Here is an 18,990-nt window from a genome sequence, read left to right on the forward strand (position 1 = left end):
CATACTTGCATTTCAGGCTGAGCTTTACAGGGTGAAAAAGTTGTTTGATAAAGCTGAGCCATTATATCTGGAAGCTATCAATATTTTGGAGGAATCATTTGGACCCGAGGATATACGGTATATTATACTTTTTATTTCTGTATTCAAATAGCAGACTCTGACATGAAAGTAAATTCTAGCTGGGGTTTAGTATTGTCGATTAATCCATATTTTAATTTGATTTTCTTGTCGAAAGTATATTTATCTCTATTTATGTGTATTGTGCAACAACTTACTTGAGGTATCCTATCCAGGTCCTTGAGAAAAACAGAAGTTTACATCTTATACTTTGAGCTATAAAGAATCGTATAATTTAAAATCATGTAGCCATGTAGGGCTAAAATTGTTGGTGTACAATGTAAGAAGAATGCACGTAGTTCTTAAAATGATAAACATGAAAAGATCATTTCAGTGGCTAGTAGAAAAGCTTTCTCAAAATTTCTTCTCTTCTTTGGGGGTTGGTCTTGGATGTTCTTTGAATGACCTGATGAATTAGATGTAGAGTGAAAGGTTTTGCATGATTGGTGGTTTTAAACTAGGTGGTCATCTACGATATCCAAACAAACAAGGCTTCAAATTTTCTAATTTTGTCAGGAAGAGGAAGAGGATGCGAATAATCTTCTCATCATCATGAGGTAGCTAGGGTATTGGGATTATTTCATACTTCTTTTTGTTATATACTGGATATGCCCTTTGAACCTCATTTTATTCTTGCACGTTGACCTGTTCTGTCTAGTACCTAGGGGAAGCTGCTTTGGCAATGGTTCCATTTTCTAGATGGAAGGAAGAAATAAGAAATTTTCTTTTCCTTTTAGAAGAAACAAGAAAATTTATTTTCCTTTCCAAGAAAATTGGAATTTGCTATGAGGGGTGTGTGCTAAGATTGTGGTGCTTCTCTTCATGCAATATCTTTCCAAAATGTTGCTTGGAGTGCGATTTTAGATTGGGATACAATCCAAGGTTTTCAAAGTGGTGAGTCTTTGCCTAGGCATTTGAGCCTCTGGAGGTATGGTGTTAAGTTGATTCGTCTTTGGGTTCGGTATTGACTAGCGGAGGAAGAACAAGAAAAAAGGGATTCCACTAGCAAGTATCAACCAAAATTTGATCCACTATGTCACTAACTGTAGAGAGAAGGCACAGGCCACTTTCTCCTAATTAAACAAGGACTCATAAACCAGAAAATAATTAATTTTACTATGACTCTGATTACATATGTAGCAGTGTTAGATTTCATCTCAAAAGACCGGTCTGTTAAGTGGAAGTACTCATAGGTATATCCGTATATGAAGACAAGGATGATCCCACTCACAGCCGATGTGGGATCCAACAAGCAGCACACTTAAGTGCTTAATTCTGTACCTACGAACATGAACTTAAAAAGGAACAGACTTAAATTCCTGATTTGTTCTACCTAGATGCTTAATTTGTTGCGAAGTGACTAAAAGTTATAATTAAACTTCTATTAATATATTTTCTAAAAAGTAGGAAAAGGGGATCTAAATTAGTTACTGACGATTTCCTTTAAGCAGTAAACTCACAATTACTATATGTCTATATATAGTAAATATGAACTTACTGAAAATCATAGTTGTTAGCAAAGGGTGCCTTGGTCGCCTAGGCACCTTGTTGGTGTCACCTTGACGTCTTGGTCCCCTCCAACGCCTTGGGTCGCCTAGATGCCATGACAACTATGCGAGTCATAGTGAATTTCCGATTTAGCCATTAACAATCAACTCCCATCATTACAAATAGTCCCACCAGTAATTCCAATAATACCAATACGGAGAACCCCATGGATTTCAGTTTGTATGTTGGTTTCGTATGCATCAATCAATCTCTGATATTCCCTGAACCTTGTCCAGTTAGACTTCAAATTCTTACTGCAAGACCAGTCCATACTTACGGAGCAAATAGGTGCACATGCTTTGGGATGCGTACCAAGATATCAAAAATATTTCTTGATTTTCTCCTTCCACAAACCCTTGAGCGTAGCAAGACTATTTTTTCCACAGAGTGGAATCCGATGATTCTTACTATATTTTTAGCAGGACACAAACAGTTCATATTTCATAAATGTTTTTAGGTTAGAAAGACATCCTTGAACAAGTGGTAACAATTAATACCGTACCGGTCATGAGATTGCGTAGGTTAACAAACACAGACAACAACTCATACTTCTTTAACATGGACTACATCTATTTGTTTAGCGGAAATCCCCTTTGCCCTTTCCTTTAGGTGGTCAATTGTCAGTAGCTGATTCAGCAGCAAGATTCCAAGTGAAAGCCTCAACCCTTAGGCTCCATCTGATTGCAAGTAAAGGGAAGGGAAATCAGTTTACAAAAAGGAAATGTATACTTTGGTAATCATAATGCTGTAAACTCTTACTAAATACTGTAATCAAACTTTTCAAATGGAATCTTTATTTTCCTTCTTAAATTCAAGGGATTTGGTTGCAATATGGAGTGAAATTTAATAACTAGATTTGGAATATTTTGGAGTTAGTTACACAATCATGTTAGGTAATGATTATAAAAGTTTCCATTTTAGTTTTGATTTATTTTCACTTATTTTTTTCCCTTTATTTCCTTGCAACCAGATGGAGCCTTAGAGGGAATTGTCATCCCTAAAAGTTGCTAAGTGAAGTGGTCTGCTTCATCTAATGGATTGAGATTTCTTAAAAAAATTCTTCATTTTCTCCTTCCACAAATCCTTTACCATGATACAAACAGTTCATAAATGCTTTAAGGTAAGCCAAACATCCTCAAACAGAGGTAACAACTATTACTATGCCAGCCATGAGATCCTCAGCTTAAGAAACACAGGAAACATTATACTCCTTTGAATCTCTCTTTCCTTTAGGTGGTCTATTGGCAATATCCACTTCGGCACCAAGACTCCAAGTGAAAGTGTAATCACTTGGAGGGAATGATCATCCGTGGAAGTTTTTAATGGATTCTGCTTCCTTCATTCTCATACCCTTACTCAAAATTTTCCCAAATATACCTTTAAGACTCATGTCTCTAGCCTTTTCCAAGAATTTGAGCTCTCATTTTGATTGCATGTGTATGTTTGTGCTTCATTTCTCCCCTTTTTTTTTAATCCTCCATTTACATGCCACCTTAACAATCATTATTATGTATATGGATAACCCTTCCCACTCGCCTATTTTATACTCCAAATGCCTAATCATTTTATGGGTTAATTAACTAAGTTATGCTTTATTTTTGGCATTAAAACTGCACTGCCTGAACATATATCATTCTAATACTGTGAACTATAACCATGAGTAACACAGCGTAGGAGCTGCCCTGCACAACCTTGGTCAGTATTATCTTGTACAGAGGAAACTTGAAGAAGCTCGTACGTGCTATGAGGTACTCACCTCTGTGTTTGAGTATGTGTATCTTGTTTTATACAGTAGGACACTTCTGTTACTGACATGCAATTTGTATCTTACAATTATCATGTTGGATCTTTTCTTCTGTTAGGAACTTACTAGGACACTCTTATACTTCTTTTATAACTGCCAAATCCTTTCCTTTCTACTGACTACCATATTTTTTTTTTCTGTTTCATTCTTACTCTGGTAGCGAGCTTTGAAGGTATGAAGTCTATGTTGTATTACTCTCTTTGATGTTGCTTTTCCATTGGTTATGCAATTTTTCTCTCAATAGCAACAAATGATTTTGTAGATAAAGGGGCGTGTTGTGGGATTTGGCCATCCAGACTATGCAGATACAATGTATCATCTTGGAATGGTAGTGTTTTAAATCTTACTTTTAGTTGTTTATTATAATTATATTGCTGTTTTTATTGTTGTTGGTTTTCCCCTTTTTTCTTCCCAGATATCCTTGTGCCGCCAGTTGCTCCTTAATTAAAATAGGGACCTCAATTTTGGTAGCATAAATGCTTGATGAAGAAATTTTGGTGTGTGATTATGCACGAAGTAATTAAGATTCAAATGAATAAATTTGACCGTTGCTCATTTTTGTTGGGCTAAGCCACGTAAATTGAAGGGATAATTTAAAGACCTTGAGGTTGATATGTTAGATGTCCTGCAGTCATTTTATACTCGTAACGGTTGATACCTTGCATACATGTTCAAGTGTTCAGTAAATTGGATGAGATATCAAATATATATTACATAGACGTACAGCTTGAACACCCTTAATACAGTGCTTATAACCAGGACCATGCTACATTGACTTCCTAAGAAGTTTCTTTGAGCTGAATATATGACTTTAAAAATCTGAGTGGAGGTTAAGCCAAAAAAAGAGGTAGCGTTGTATTAGCCTAGTTCAACTGATAAGTCATCCATGTTGGCTTGATGTCATCATATAATTGTATCAAATATTGCTTGTGTAGCAGACTTGATGTATCAGTCATATCTGGATGGATATAATCTTAGAAGTTGGAGGTTGGACCCCCTCTTCAAGGACCGTGCAGCAAATTTTGTCCTCTATATCTTCAACATTAAATACAATCTCTCTAATCCCTCATCCCGGTTTATTGACTCCCCTCCTAATAGGTTGATTGTTGCATCCTGGGGTCTGCCTATTTCTTTGTATCCTCCTGTTGCCCCTCCTAGTTGAGGCTGGGCTTCATTGTATTGTGCCTTTGTTTTTTCCTCCAATCCTTGTATATTTTTCCCTCTCCTTTGGTAATGAATTATAAATTCACCCAAAATATTATATATTTTAACTAAATATGTGTTTTCATCTAACCATACTTATAAAGCATAAAAACAAACCCCCTTCTGTATCTATAAGCCAACCAAACTGAAAGCGGGCTGAGATATCGGATAAAACAGTCCAGCTGTCAGGGCTGGCCTGGATTGAGAAACACTGGATTAACTAAATTTTGATCTTGTTGATTCTTTATGCGATTCATCATGCTCTCTGTCTTTCTTTGTTTGTAATTCAGACAGATTAGCAATGCTGTTGTCTTCCCCAGGTGTTGTATCTTCAAGGAAAGGAGAAAGATGCGGAGGCTCTTATTCAGGATTCAATTAGGATATTGGAGGTTCCCCCAAGAGCAACTGTTTTCTGGAATCATAGAACTTGATTGCAGATGTAGTAGCATTCTGCATTTCCTTTGCTGACTTCTGATTGTTGTCTGAGATGTTCAGGAGGGTGGCCTAGGGGAATCAGCGATATGTCTCCGGAGATTGCGTCATTTTTCTCAGGTAAGATAGTATTTCTGTCAGCTACTTCTGCAAATCTTGTAGACATTTATGTGTTAGAGTTTATGTTGTTAGGGGTACTTTTGTCACTAGCGTAGCACAAGTCATGTTAAATTGTAATTTTACTTTTTGCTCTTTTTTCCTTTACCTCCTCAGGGAGGCCTATGTAATTTCCAGAAGTTGTTAATGACAAAATAGGTGAGTGGAGTCTATTTCTCCAGTATCATTGATTTCTTCCAACTCTCATTTTTCTTCCTTCTTCACTTCTCCTTCTTCTTCCTCTTGCTGTTAGATCTTGTTCCTTTAATAGAATCAACCCTCATCTAGTTTCTAACTTTATATTGTTGTAAGAATTTGTGTTATGGTTAATGCAACCCGGGGTCACAAAACCCTGCCTTTCTATCCTGTGGCTTTCAAGTGGTAAAGGTGACCGTGTTAGAGTTTTTAGAGGATTAATGTGTCGATGATAGTAGATTATGTGATTGATTCCCATGAATATATGAAGTGATTTTGTTGAACAACCCCACTGATCAATGATATGATGTGATGAATGAGGGAATATTATTTGAAAGACTCACTTTTGTTGACTTCTTCTATAGGGAATTAGAAGATTGCTCACATCTTTAATGTGTGATTAAAATGTTGAACGCTTGGTGGCTGATGAAAAGATTACAAAAAGATGGTATCAAAAGACTGTTTACAATTAGATCTTATAGTAGCTGCTATATTTTAGGCCCATCTGTTCAGAGAAAGGGGGAAAATCTGGGGGAAGACACATCTTAGGGTTGGAGTTTCTGCTTGGACTCTCACTAGCAAGGTATTGATTGTGTATCAATTGAAGAAGGGAGGTTTCAGTTTAGCACATAGATATGTAACAAACCTTTATCTCAACAACCAGAACCTGTGAAGAAGAAGAAAAAGAAAATAGGAGTGTTAAGATGTGTCACGAGTGGGGGTTTGTCGCACCATGATATAGTTAGAATATTTCCTTCTTTTAGTTTCCTTTTAAGGTTGTACATATGGTTCAAAATCTCGCGAAATTTCGGCTATATATCGCCAAATTTCGTATATCTCGAGCGGTCCGAGATACGATACCAATCCGAATTGAAAAAATACAATATTTTGACGATATATCGTGATATATTGACGAAATATCGTGGACTCACGATATATCGCGAGATATTGAAAAAGTAACAAACAGTGTCACGTGAGGGGCCATTTTATACCATATTTTGCAGCTCTTGGTCAATATTTCGACCGAGAGCTGCTGAAACTCTGTTTTTCTCTCTTCTTCCTCATTTTTTGCTCTTCTTCCTCCCTTCCAAGCATCATCCAAGCATTGTTGAAGCTCCTTGTCGCCGGGAAGACGTCGGAGGGTCATCTAAGCTCATCATCCAAGCCTATTTTCACTATTTAAGGTAAATTCTATTTCTCTAAAACTATTTTTTTTTAAATACTTTGTACAAATATTGTTGGATGTTGATGATATTAATACATGTTAGACACCGGTGGCCGATCTACAGCCTCACGGTGTCAAAAAAAATTTTCCATATGTATTTTTTTTTTTTTTTTCTGGTTTTAAAAATTCATTTTCCTACAACTAAAATAGGAAATAATTAGGGGTAATATGACTTAGATGGTAATGAATTAAATATATGTTAGACACCAATGGCCGATCTATGGCTTTACAGTGTCGGATTTATTTTTCTGCTCTTAAATAATTATTTTAATTTTTGAAAATTAAGAAAAATATATAAAAATAAAAAAAAAAACAGAAATAAATAAGGAAAAATATGAGTTTTAAGTTTAAAAAATAATGAAAAAATATGAAAGTTATTTATATGTTTTGAAATGCATTACACGTATATTATGTTTACTAATTTTCGGTTTTGTTGTGTTAGGTCAATACTTATATTAACATTATATATAAAAAATTGTTTTTAATTATGTGAAAAATATAAGGGTTAGGGGAAAAATATTAAATAACTATACAAGTGTATTAGTAATCTAAAAGTGTCAATTGAAGTGCATCTACATTAAGTTTTTTAATTATTTGTGTTACTTACATTGCAGTAAACAAGTATCATTATGGCGGATCGTGATAAACAACGTGCGAAGGGCAAGCAAAAGGTGAGGGAAAGTAGTCAACAAAGGGGGCAGAGGGAACGAACTCAACGAAGAGAACAGAGGGAACAAGAGAGACCAGCCAGCCAGCATAGGGGTGACACTGCATGGTTACATGGCACTCCCATTGATGGGGATAAGAGAAAATCTATATGTAACTATTGTCACATGCAATTTATGGGAGGTGGGTCTAGTAGACTTAAACAACCATCTGACTAGAGGATCTAAAGATGTTGTAGGTTGTTATATGGTCCCTACTGAAGTAGCTAGGGAGATTGGTGATAGTTTGAGGGGAAAGAAGAAGAGGAAGGCTGACAAGCAAAGGATAAGAGAACAGCTTGAGGATACAGTGAGGAGTTCGATGGGAGGAGGAAGATGATGCCATGATGATGATGATGATGATGACTCCTCTGATGATCATGATGAGGACATTGCAGTACCTAATGACATACAAACAGCAGAGGAGGCTAGGGATTTTAGGCGGACTGTTTCAAGGAGTAGAGTAAGTTTTCAAGATGATCAGCAGAGACAGAGAGTAGGGGGTAGTGGAGGAGCTGGCAGTTCTGGAGGTTCTAGATCTTTTAATCATTTTAGAAGATCATAAAGTATGAGGGCAGCCCCAACACCTCTACCAGTACCAGTACCACCATGAGCATCTGATCCTAAATTGCATAAGAAGAAAGGAAGCAATCAACCACTCAACTCAGAATCAAAGGAGCATGGAAGGGGATGAAGGGATTGGTTAAAGAATCAATAGCTAAGTGGATGCTATACCATACCATCCCAGCAAACACTACCATGATAGATACCATTGCAGAGGCTGGCCCAGGATTCAAGGGCCCTACCCCATATGAGGTAATGAATGTTTATCTACCTCAACAAAAGAGTGAGATTGATGAGTACATTAGTGAGATGAGGAGTATATGGGAGACATATGGGGTGACTATAATGGCAGATGGATGGACTGGGCCTACAAGAAAGTCCATTATCAATTTCATGGTTTATTGTGATGGGAGGACAGTGTTCCTCAAATCTGTGGATGCATCCAAAGAGATAAAGGATGGAAAATATATTTACATATTGTTAAAGGAAGTAGTGAAAAAAGATGTGGGTATTGAGAATGTTGTCCAGATTGTAACGGACAATGGAAGCAACTTCAAGCTGGCCGGTGAGAATATGATGAACAATAGTAAGTACCGGCTCTTCTGGACTCCTTGTGCAGCCCATTGCATTGATTTAATGCTAAAGGATATGGGAAAGTTAAAGTTGGTGAAAACTGTGGTTGAAAGTGCAAGACAAGTCACCAACTTTGTATACAACCACTCCTATGCACTCAATCTATTGAGGAAAAAATGTGGGGGTGACTTGGTTAGGCCTGGCATCACAAGATTTGCCACCAATTATATTGCCCTCAAAAGTATTGAGACAAAGAAGGCCGGGCTAAGAAGTATGTTTGCTTCTGAGGAGTGGTTTGGATGGAAGGGTTCCAAGACTGCAAGTGGGAGGGAAGCACAAACAACGATGTCATCTGAGGACTTCTGGACCAAACTAAGCAAAGTGGTGAAAGTTTTGGAGCCAGTAGTTAAAGTTCTACATGTTGTTGACTCCGCTCTGAAGGGCCCAACCATGCCAGTCCTTTATGCTGCAATAGACTTGATGAAAGATAGGGTCTACAATGTGGCTCCTCGCAGTAGCAAACACTTCTTAGATATCATCAATGCTCGCTGGGAGAATCAACTTATGCATCCACTGCATAAGGCTGGTGAGTAAATTTGTTTTATGTTTACTAATTCATAGTATTATTATTTACTAATTACCTATGCATTTGACAATACCTCTATTCTATATGTCATATTTTAGCATACTACTTGAACCCTAAGTATCAATATAACAATAGGCTTGGGTTGGAAACTCAACTTATTGATGCTGTGAAACAAGTAGTGAAGAAGTTGGAGCCAGATAGTGCACTACAAACAATTTGCAACAATGAGGTGAGTCTTACAATTCATTTGGAAACTCAACTTATTGATTCTTTCAAACAAGTAGTGAAGAAGTACATACTAATTTTCCACATGGGTGTAGATCAAGGTATTTAGGGATGCATTGGGAAGTTTTAGAACCGAGGTCGCGATCTGGCGAGCACGTGGTGATGTTGGTAATTCTTTTAAGTTTTAAATTACATATGTATTGAAATTTGAAAGTTGAAACAACATTTGACACATGTCTTTTTTGTTGTAAACTTGTAATGCAGCTGAATGGTGGGTGTTGTATGGGGAATCGGCTGAGAACTTAAGAAGAATAGCAATTAAAGTCCTTGCCCAAACATGTTCTGCATCTGGTTGTGAGAGGAACTGGAGTACCTTTGCACTCATCCACTCCAAGAGGCGCAACAGATTGGGGTCTCAACGTTTATCTGACATGGTGTATGTGCACTACAACTTGAGGTTGAAACTGCAACACATAAGCATGGGACATAAGGGACAGAGGGGCACTATTAATCTCGCTGACATCTTTCAAGTTGACTCAGACGATGAGGACCCTATTGTGGATTGGGTGAGGGATAGAGATGAGCCAGTGTTGGATGAGGAGGGAGGTAGGCCCGACCCCATGATAGCTTCTGAGATTGGTGCTGATGTGGATGAGTATATGGTTGACGAGGGTCAGATACATGCACGGGAAGCCTCACCCATACCATTCCAGTCTACTGGTGGCAATGTTGCTGATGATGAAGACTGGTCTAAGTCCTCAAATGATGATGATGGTGGTGATGGTGATGCTAGTGGTGGTGATGGTGGTGAAGAATTTGACGGCATGCGAGAGCGTTATGTGGTAGGCCAGGATACGGCGCCTGTAGAGCCACTCCGATTCACTGGAGAGACATAGTTTGATCATGCCACACAAGATACGGACCACGGAGCACGTGCCCCCGCACCCCCACCCTCAGGACGCCCCCTACAACCATACAGCAGGAAGCGTAGGGGTCGACAAACACAGTTGCAACCTGATCACATGGACATTGATGACCTATCTAGCTCTGTTGGTGGTTTGAGTATGGGTGATAGGGAGGGAGGACCGACTGGACATTGGCGTGCCCCATCTTTTGACGCACATACCACTCCATTGGCATCGGATTATGGTGCATCACAACCTTACGGTGGATATGGATCATCATCATATGGGCAGTTTACTGGGGTAGGGGACTATGACTACCAGTCCCAGTCCCAGGGACATACTGGATCATCTTTTGTAGATGCCATCTTTGCATACCCTAGCGGGACTAGCTACCAACCTCACCAGCCATACATGCAGCCAATGCCATCGCCTCTTGCGCCGGCGCCAACATCATATCACAGTGGATCATCTTCTTCACGGACTGGATCGATTGGTAACCCTAGTTTATATCCTAGGATTGGATACCTACAGTATGTTGATGACTCCATTTACATGACACTTGTGGATGACTACACTCGTTTCTTCTCCGATTCTATACCGTGGTCCACATATGTCCTTCAAACAGAGAACAATGGACGTCGACTCCAGCGGGATATGAGTGGGATTGATCCAGGGAGACACAACAACTATTATTAGCACTTGTAACTTATAAGTTGTAATTTGTGAACTTGTGAAGTTGTGACTTTGACACTTTTTGTATTGCCTTTAAGGCTTTAAGCATTTGAGCTATTGAGTTTTGACTTTTGAGTTATTGACTATTAATGTATTATGGAGTTTATGAGAATATGATTATGAATTATGTCTTATGAGTTTTAATTAGTTTGTTTACATTTCTTTTATGTCTTTAAGATTTTAACTGCCTAACCAATGTGTATTTAACCGAGGTTTATGCATTAGGGTCGGCGACCGTATGTCAATCAAGGGTGCAAGCCCAAAACACCAATTTCAATTCATGTTTTTGCAATTTTATGGTTTAAATGTGTTTCTTTAGCTCAAATAAGGGTGCCCATGAAGTTTCAGGCCTAGATATGGCCAAATACCCCCCGAGATGGACCCCCGAAATATTGCAGAAAAAATGCAATATTTCGGGCATATTTCGCGATATTTCAGATATTTCGGATATCTCGGTAGGCCCGAGATACTGATATATCGCGAAATATTAAACCTTGGAGTAAGTTTCCTACTTTGATTACACTTCCTATTATTGCTTGTTTCAGGTGGTGATTCCTGAATACATAACTCCTTGTCTTATCTTTTCTTCTTTCTTTTTCTTCATCTTTCTCTGGTCCAGGTCAGTTTTCCCGTTCTTCTTTAACCTTCGAATGTCTGTTTCTTATAATTGATAATTCTGATTTGTCTTGCTGGTTATCAATCTGTTAACCAAGTTTCTGTTTCATTGTCCCTCAGTTCCTAATCTAGTTTATTGTTTCTAGTCCCTGGTTCAGCCATCGATTTCAGGAAAGACCATTGCTCTTCTGTTTCTGAAGTCCTGTTCTAAAACTGATTTGATCTTCCAGTTCTGTTTCTGCTGTTGTTTCAGTTTCTATTTCTGTTCTTAATTAGTTTCTAAGTCTGATTTCTATTTCTAGAAGTTTCTAATCTCCTCTTTCCAAATATGGTAGTTACTATTCTTGGTAGTACCTAATTTTAGTATTTTCTAATTTTGGAGTTAAAAAATTTAAGAAGTTACTAATTCTTTTACTGATATCTATTTGGGTTTCACTTTCCTAATTCAAGTAGGTTTTCATATCTTTGAATCTGACTTTCTGATTTCTTTCAAACTTTGATGGTTTGTTCTCTTTGATTAATACACCAATTGACCAAGGTTATCTGCCCATCTGAACTGTCTTTATTCTGCTATTGAATTTCATTAAAGTTCTGATTTGGTTGCTAATCCCTCTGATTCTGGATTTACATGAGGTTTTCTAACCCTAATCCTTAGGTGATCTAGAAATGCCATCACAAATGCACAGCAAGAAAATGGTGCTTACGACACAACATGCATTTGCAGTGCTAATGTAGATGGCATATGATTATGATCATGTGAAAATCACCTCATCCTTTTACTGTAACCGGTGTTGATCAGTTGTCACATTCATCTCTGGGGTTAAGGTATTAACTGCCAAATTAAATCCATTAAATGCCTACTATTGTATATATACTGCATGCCTCAAATATGTTTTACTTTTTTATCATTATTCTTTCTCCTTTAATTTGTTGTTGTATTTCATCCTGTTTCATTATACTACTGACTTTTTCTTGTCTTCTAGATGTTTCTGAAGTCCAATCGAGTTGAAGAAGCTGAGCATGTCCAGAGAAAGATCCTGCACATTATGGAACTGTCCAAGGTAAAAAATTCTCTAAATGTTGAGACTGCCAAACTGGCTTTGATGATCCTGCACATAATCATACAAATGGAATGAAATCTTCTCAACGTTCCTTTTCAATGGGGACTCGAGTATATGATAAAGGAAAGTTCTTAATGATTTTACTTCTTCTCACCATCATGAGGTCCACCATGCAGTCTCAGATGAAAGTTCTTGCAGGAACTTTCGGTTTTCAGGAAATCCTTGTCTCGAACTGTAAACTCTCCTTGACTTATATTTATGTTTGTGTGAGAGATCTTCCTTAGAGCTCTGTGGTACTTCTCCAATCAAAACCTGCTAACTCCTCAAGAGCAATCAATTCCCTTTGTCTTTTTCAGGAAGTATTTCCATAAATACAATTTATTTACATCTGTTATTTCTTTTTCATCTATAATTAACTTTTTAGCTCCATTAATGCAGGATCTGGATGCTTCCTCTGTAAATACTAATGCAGAGAAGTATGCAAGCCACAGAACCACACCTAGATTACACATGAAAAAACTGGAAACATTTCATCTCCTTTCTGCAGAGTGGATCTTAAACATATTTACTTCTATGCCAAAAGTCATCCTTCCAACACCCATCGTTGGTTCTAAAAGGAGAGACTGTTGTTGTTAAGAAAGGCAATGAAAAGTAGAGGACTCGAACTAAATAATATAAGAAGTTACTTATGAACAAAATTCTCTGAGACCTTTGTGCTTTAGTGCGTTGATTTGATACCTAGAATGGTAACTTGGGATTGTCTGATGTCATCTAACACTAGGAGAGGGAGGGGGCCATGAAACAAGAAGAAGAATTTAATATAATTCATTGGGCTAGAAATATGTAAAAGGATAAGTTATTTTGATAAATGAAACAAATTTCTTTAAAGCCTTTGCAACTTTCGATGCAATATTTAGATGTCCGGAAGGATTACTTGGTTCTTGTGGTGCCATCTGATACTTACTCAAGATACAGGTGGTAATGAATCTTCAAGTAATAAGTTAAACCTCACAATTTTCACAGTTTAACATGCTTATCTATATTCTTTAACTTTGAAAGCCTAATTTCTACTCTCTTTTTTGGCCTGAGTTTTGAATTTTCTTAGTATTATATCTGGCTGTTTGAGCAGTCCACTTTCATCACTTGTTTGGAAACAATTAATTTAGCTTTAGCCGACAGACCCTCATATCGTTTTAAAACCTAAGCCTTATTTGCTTCACTGGACTCCAAACCTAACAGTGCCTTAGAAATCTAACCATTAATCTTAGGAACTATTTGTTGGAAACTTTTTGTTGTCACATGAATCTAATCAAGTGAATTTCACAGTAAGAAAGGTTACCTCAAATTGCTTCTGGCCAAAAGTTTGGAGCCCTCTAATACTTCATCTCCCTGCTCCCTGGTGCCCCTCTTCTGTTCTCTGTGAGCACAAATGGAAGTTGCCATAACTCCTTGTCCAAGTCCATCCCTCAAATTCATCCAATAGCTCCCCAGTCTCTTGGTGGTCGGACGACTGGATGGCTTAGTGAATAAACATTGTCCGGGCTTATCATTATCCATCATTCTTTCAGTTGAAGAAACCGAGATTGAGATATTGCTGACCCTTCTTTCAGTTAAGATTGAGATTGAGAGTGTAAGTAGAAGAAGAAGAAGAAGTTGAAGGAGGAAGAAGAAGAAGAAGAAGAAGAAGAGGAGAAGAACAAGGAGGAGAAAGAGTCTCGGTTGTAAGTTATGTATTTTGGGATTTCTCCCTCCACACCTATATTACTCAAATATGATGTCTTGACATATTACATCCAACCTCCCTAGGGAGGTAAAGGGTAAAAAGAAAGAAAAAGAAGAAATTACATAATAAGAAACTAGTTAGTATCTAGTTCTAGAAATACCCCTAGGACATGAGAACTAATAACTCTAACACTCCCCCTCAAGATGGAGAATAAATATCATGCATTCCCAGCTTGCATAGAAGAGAGCCAAACTGAGGAGAGACAAGGGCCTTGGTGAAGATGTCAGCTAGTTGATCACCAGTCTTAACAAAAGGAGTGCAAATACAGCCAGAGTCAATCTTCTCCTTGATGAAGTGTCGATCCACTTCAATGTGCTTGGTTCTGTCATGTTGTACAGGAATGTGGGCAATACTGATGGCAGCCTTGTTATCACAGTAAAGCCTCATAGGACCTGCAGTGCCAAAATCCAATTCCTGACCAAGTCTTTTCAACCATATAAGCTTACACACTCCATGAGCCATAGCTCTAAATGCTGCTTCGGCACTGGATCTAGCTGCAACCGGCTGTTTTTTGCTTCTCCATGTAACCAAGTTACCTCCCACAAAGGTACAGTAGCCAGAGGTAGACCTCCTGTCTGTGATGGAGCCAGCCCAATCAGCATCAATAAAACCTTCCACTCTCAGGTGGTTGTGCCTGGCATACAACAAACCTTTCCCTGGGCATGATTTCAAATATCTCAAAATACGATACACAGCATCTAAGTGACCACTCTTGGGGGCATGCATAAATTGGCTCACTACTCCCACTGCATAGGAGATATCTGGGCATGTCATAGAAAGGTAAATAAGCTTCCCAACTAGCCTCTGGTACTTTCCCGCATCAACAAGAGGAGAACCACAATCTTCTCCTAGTTTGTGATTATGCTCAATAGGAGAACTTGCTGGTTTACATCCTAACATCCCTGTCTCTGTCAACAAATCAAGCACAAACTTTCGTTGACATATGTTGATTCCTTTCTTGGTCCTTGATACTTAAATGCCTAAGAAATACTTCAAGGGGCCCAGATCTTTGATTTCAAACTGTTTAGCCAAGTAGCTTTTCAGTTTATCTATCTCAGCCATATCATCTCCAGTGACTACAATATCATCAACATAAACAATGAGAGCTGTGATGGTACCATTGCCCTACTTGGTAAAGAGAGTGTAATCTGCTTGACTCTGGGAATATCTATTCTGAAGAATAGATTGTCGAAAGCGTTCAAACCATGCCTTTGGAGATTGTTTGAGCCCATATAGTGCCTTCTTGAGGAGGCACACCTTCCCTTCAGTTGAGGGTACTTTGAAGCCCGGTGGGGGTTGCATGTACACTTCCTCTTCCAAGTCACCATGAAGAAAGGCATTATTCACATCTAACTGATATAGAGGCCAATCTTTATTGGCAGCCAGAGATAAAAGAACTCTTATGGAGTTGTGCTTAGCTATTGGAGCAAATGTCTCCTGATAATCAATCCCATAAACCTGACTGTACCCTTTGGCTACTAACCTTGCTTTGTATCTTTCAACAGTACCATCGGATTTATACTTGATTGTATAGACCCATCTGCATCCAACAGGGACACGTCCCTTGGGAGGATCTACCAACTGCCAAGAGCCATTCGTTTCAAGAGCCATCATCTCCTCAAACATAGCTTGTCTCCACTTTGGGTCAAACATAGCATCAGTAACATTCCTGGGAATAGAAGCTGCAGAGAGAGCAGTAATAAAGGCAATACTTGTAGAAGAAAGAGCATTATAGGAGACAAACTGGGCTATAGGATTAGTACAAGCTCTTTTCCCTTTTCTAACAGCAATAGGAAGCTCTAAATCAGATGGAGGAGAATGAGTGTCACCTGATTGAGGAGGATGCGGATCTGGATCCAAAGAGGACTCTTGGTAGATCTGCTTTTCTCTGTTATGCAAGCCTTCACCCTTTTTATAGGTAATGTCGTAATCCTTCTCCTTACCAAAATCATTCTCAACCACCAATTCTGTATTCACACCTAATTGTGATTGATCACCCATATTACCCACATCCATAGTCTCCACAGTCTTGTGTGTTCCAATATCAAACATAAAAGGGGAGATAGGGAGAGGAGAGTGAAGATAATCAGCAGCCCGTTCACTTTCACAATGCTCCCCCTGAAGAGGATGATGAGAAGGAGCAAAGAAAGGAATAGATTCAAGGAATGTGACATCCTTGGAGATAATGCACTGACGAGAAGAAGGGTGATAGCACTTGTAACCCTTAGTAGTGGAAGAATACCCAAGGAATAGACACTTGAGGGCTTTAGAGTCAAGTTTAGTGCGAGCAAATTTGTTAACATGCACATAACAGACACATCCAAAGACTTTAGGAGGAAGAGAGAAAGCAGAAACTTTGGGAGATAAAATGTCCAAGGGAGATTTGAAATCAAGAAGCTTGGTTGGCATGCGGTTGATGAGAAAAGAAGCTGTGAGAAGGGCAGCAGACCAGAAGGTCTTGGGGACATTCATGCCAAACAAGAGATTGCGGGTGACCTCCAATAAATGGCGATTTTTCCTCTCAGCAATCCCATTTTGTTGGGGTATGTCAACACACGCTAGTTGATGGATAATGAGAAGGTTTGGAGGCCACCAAACATGTATTCACCCCCTTTATCGGACCGAACAATTTTGATCCGAGTGTCAAACTGAGTAAGAATCATCTGATAAAAGGTTTTAAATGCATCACAAACATCACTCTTATGCTTCATGAGAACAGTCCAAGTAGCACGAGAAAAATCATCAATAAATGACACAAAGTAACGATAGCCAAATAAGGAAGTAGTAGGAAAAGGTCCCCAAACATCCGTATGCACAATATGAAAGGGAACAACAGTTCTATTACCATGATATGGATAAGAGGAACGACAATGTTTGGCAAACATACATGGTTCACATTGAAAAATATGAGAAGAAGCAACAGAAGAAAATAAGTGAGGCAATTGTTTCCTCATTACAACAAAAGATGGATGGCCAAGACGGCGGTGCCATAACATAACAGACTCCACAGAACTACTATCATCACATCCACATACATAGGACTGAGCTGTGGGCAAAAAGGGGTCAAAAAGATACAGGCCTTGTTCCTCACGTCCACTACCAATAATCCTCTTCGTCACTAAATCCTGAAAAAGACAATGAGAAGGATAAAAGGTGACACAACAATTCAGAGATTTAGTCAAGTGACTCACAGATAAAAGATTAAGAGTAAAGTTAGGGACATGAAGGATAGAAGTAAGAGAAATAGACGGTGTAACAGGGATACTGCCCTTACCAGAGATGGAGGAAAGGGAACCATCGACTACCCTAACCTTGTCCTTACCAGAACAAATGGTATAGGAATCATAGTAATGGGACGCATCACCATGTGGTCGTGGCACGTAATCAATGACCCAAGATCTGGGCTGCAGTAGAAGTTGAGGTGGAGACCTGTAAAGCTGAGGATGAGGAAGAACTGGCCACTGAGGATGCAGGAGATGTGCTCAGCTGTGACATAACCCTGCGAAACACCGCATCTACCAAAGTGGAGTCATCCTGTGGAGCATCTGTCTTAGTCATCACAGAATGTGCTCTAGCTCCCTCTCTACGGCTACCACGACCACGAGTGCCAGGAGGGCGACCATGAAGAGACCAACACCTATCCTTGGTGTGTCCTGTCCTCCCACAATGATCACATTTAAACCTGTCGTGACCAACTCCACTAGCACCAATTGGCTCCACTACTCTTTCTTCAGTACGGTTAGGCCCTTGGCCTCTACCACCTCCACTGGTGTCTCGGAAGGAACTCATATTGAGGGCTGACCGCTCAAGAGATGGAACAGATGTTGGTGCCATAGTGGTACGTCGAGTTTCCTCACTCTGTAAGTAACTACAGACCTCACTAAGAGATGGAAAGGGAAACCTGCCTAAGATTTGAAGCCTAATTGGCTCATAGTCAGGATTCAAACCACCAAGGAGAAGACACGCTCCTTTTCAAGGGTCCGGTGTACTTTGGCTTCATCCTCTGGGTTAGTCAACTAGAGGTCCCTGTAGTGGTCATACTCCCCCAAAAGACCAAGAAAAGCACTGTAGTACTCAGAAATGGTCTTGTCACCTTGTTTCATTGAGTTAATTCTCTGGTGGAGTGATAAACCTTGGCGAGTCACCCACTCTGTCAAAGGTCAGGCGACAACGTCCCCGCATTGCCTTGGCAGTTTCTTTTCTTATAAATCTTCTCCCAATCTCGGGTTTCATGGAGAAGATTAACCATGTCATCACTGTAGAGTTTTCTGTCTCCCATGTTCCAAAGGTAGGTGAACTAGGCTCTGGGGCTTTAATGGCACCTGTAATATACCCAAGCTTCCCTTTGCTTCGAAGAGAAAGCTTCACAGAGTGTGACCAGTCCAAGTAATTAGTGCCATCAAGCTGTACAAAGGAGATCTGTAGATGGGTGTTCTCATAAAACAACCGAGGAGCTGTTGGAGTGGGCTGTGAATCACCCGAACCAAGACCAGATGTTGATGAATCAACCATAGTATAAGGAAAGGAACACTTGACCATACACAAGGGTCCCAACAACAAGT

General features: G+C 39.1%; 1 protein-coding gene across 4 annotated transcripts in view; it reads left to right on the plus strand.

Annotated features, from left to right (window-relative positions):
• The window catches only part of LOC122646632 (kinesin light chain 3), a 41,031-nt gene that overhangs the window by 3,682 nt on the left and 18,359 nt on the right, over nt 1-18,990 (plus strand). For 2 of the 4 annotated variants that reach the window (XM_043840217.1, XM_043840221.1), the window contains exons 5-11: nt 17-117; nt 3,335-3,413; nt 3,630-3,641; nt 3,732-3,797; nt 4,993-5,061; nt 5,168-5,224; nt 12,568-12,645. In XM_043840217.1, the coding sequence (XP_043696152.1) occupies nt 17-117; nt 3,335-3,413; nt 3,630-3,641; nt 3,732-3,797; nt 4,993-5,061; nt 5,168-5,224; nt 12,568-12,645 (462 nt within the window). The remainder of the gene's footprint in view (nt 1-16; nt 118-3,334; nt 3,414-3,629; nt 3,642-3,731; nt 3,798-4,992; nt 5,062-5,167; nt 5,225-12,567; nt 12,646-18,990) is intronic. The other 2 variants (XM_043840220.1, XM_043840219.1) reach the window with 2 other exon arrangements.

The sequence above is a fragment of the Telopea speciosissima genome, chromosome 11, assembly GCF_018873765.1.
Source record: "Telopea speciosissima isolate NSW1024214 ecotype Mountain lineage chromosome 11, Tspe_v1, whole genome shotgun sequence".
In the NCBI taxonomy this organism is placed as follows: domain Eukaryota; kingdom Viridiplantae; phylum Streptophyta; class Magnoliopsida; order Proteales; family Proteaceae; genus Telopea; species Telopea speciosissima.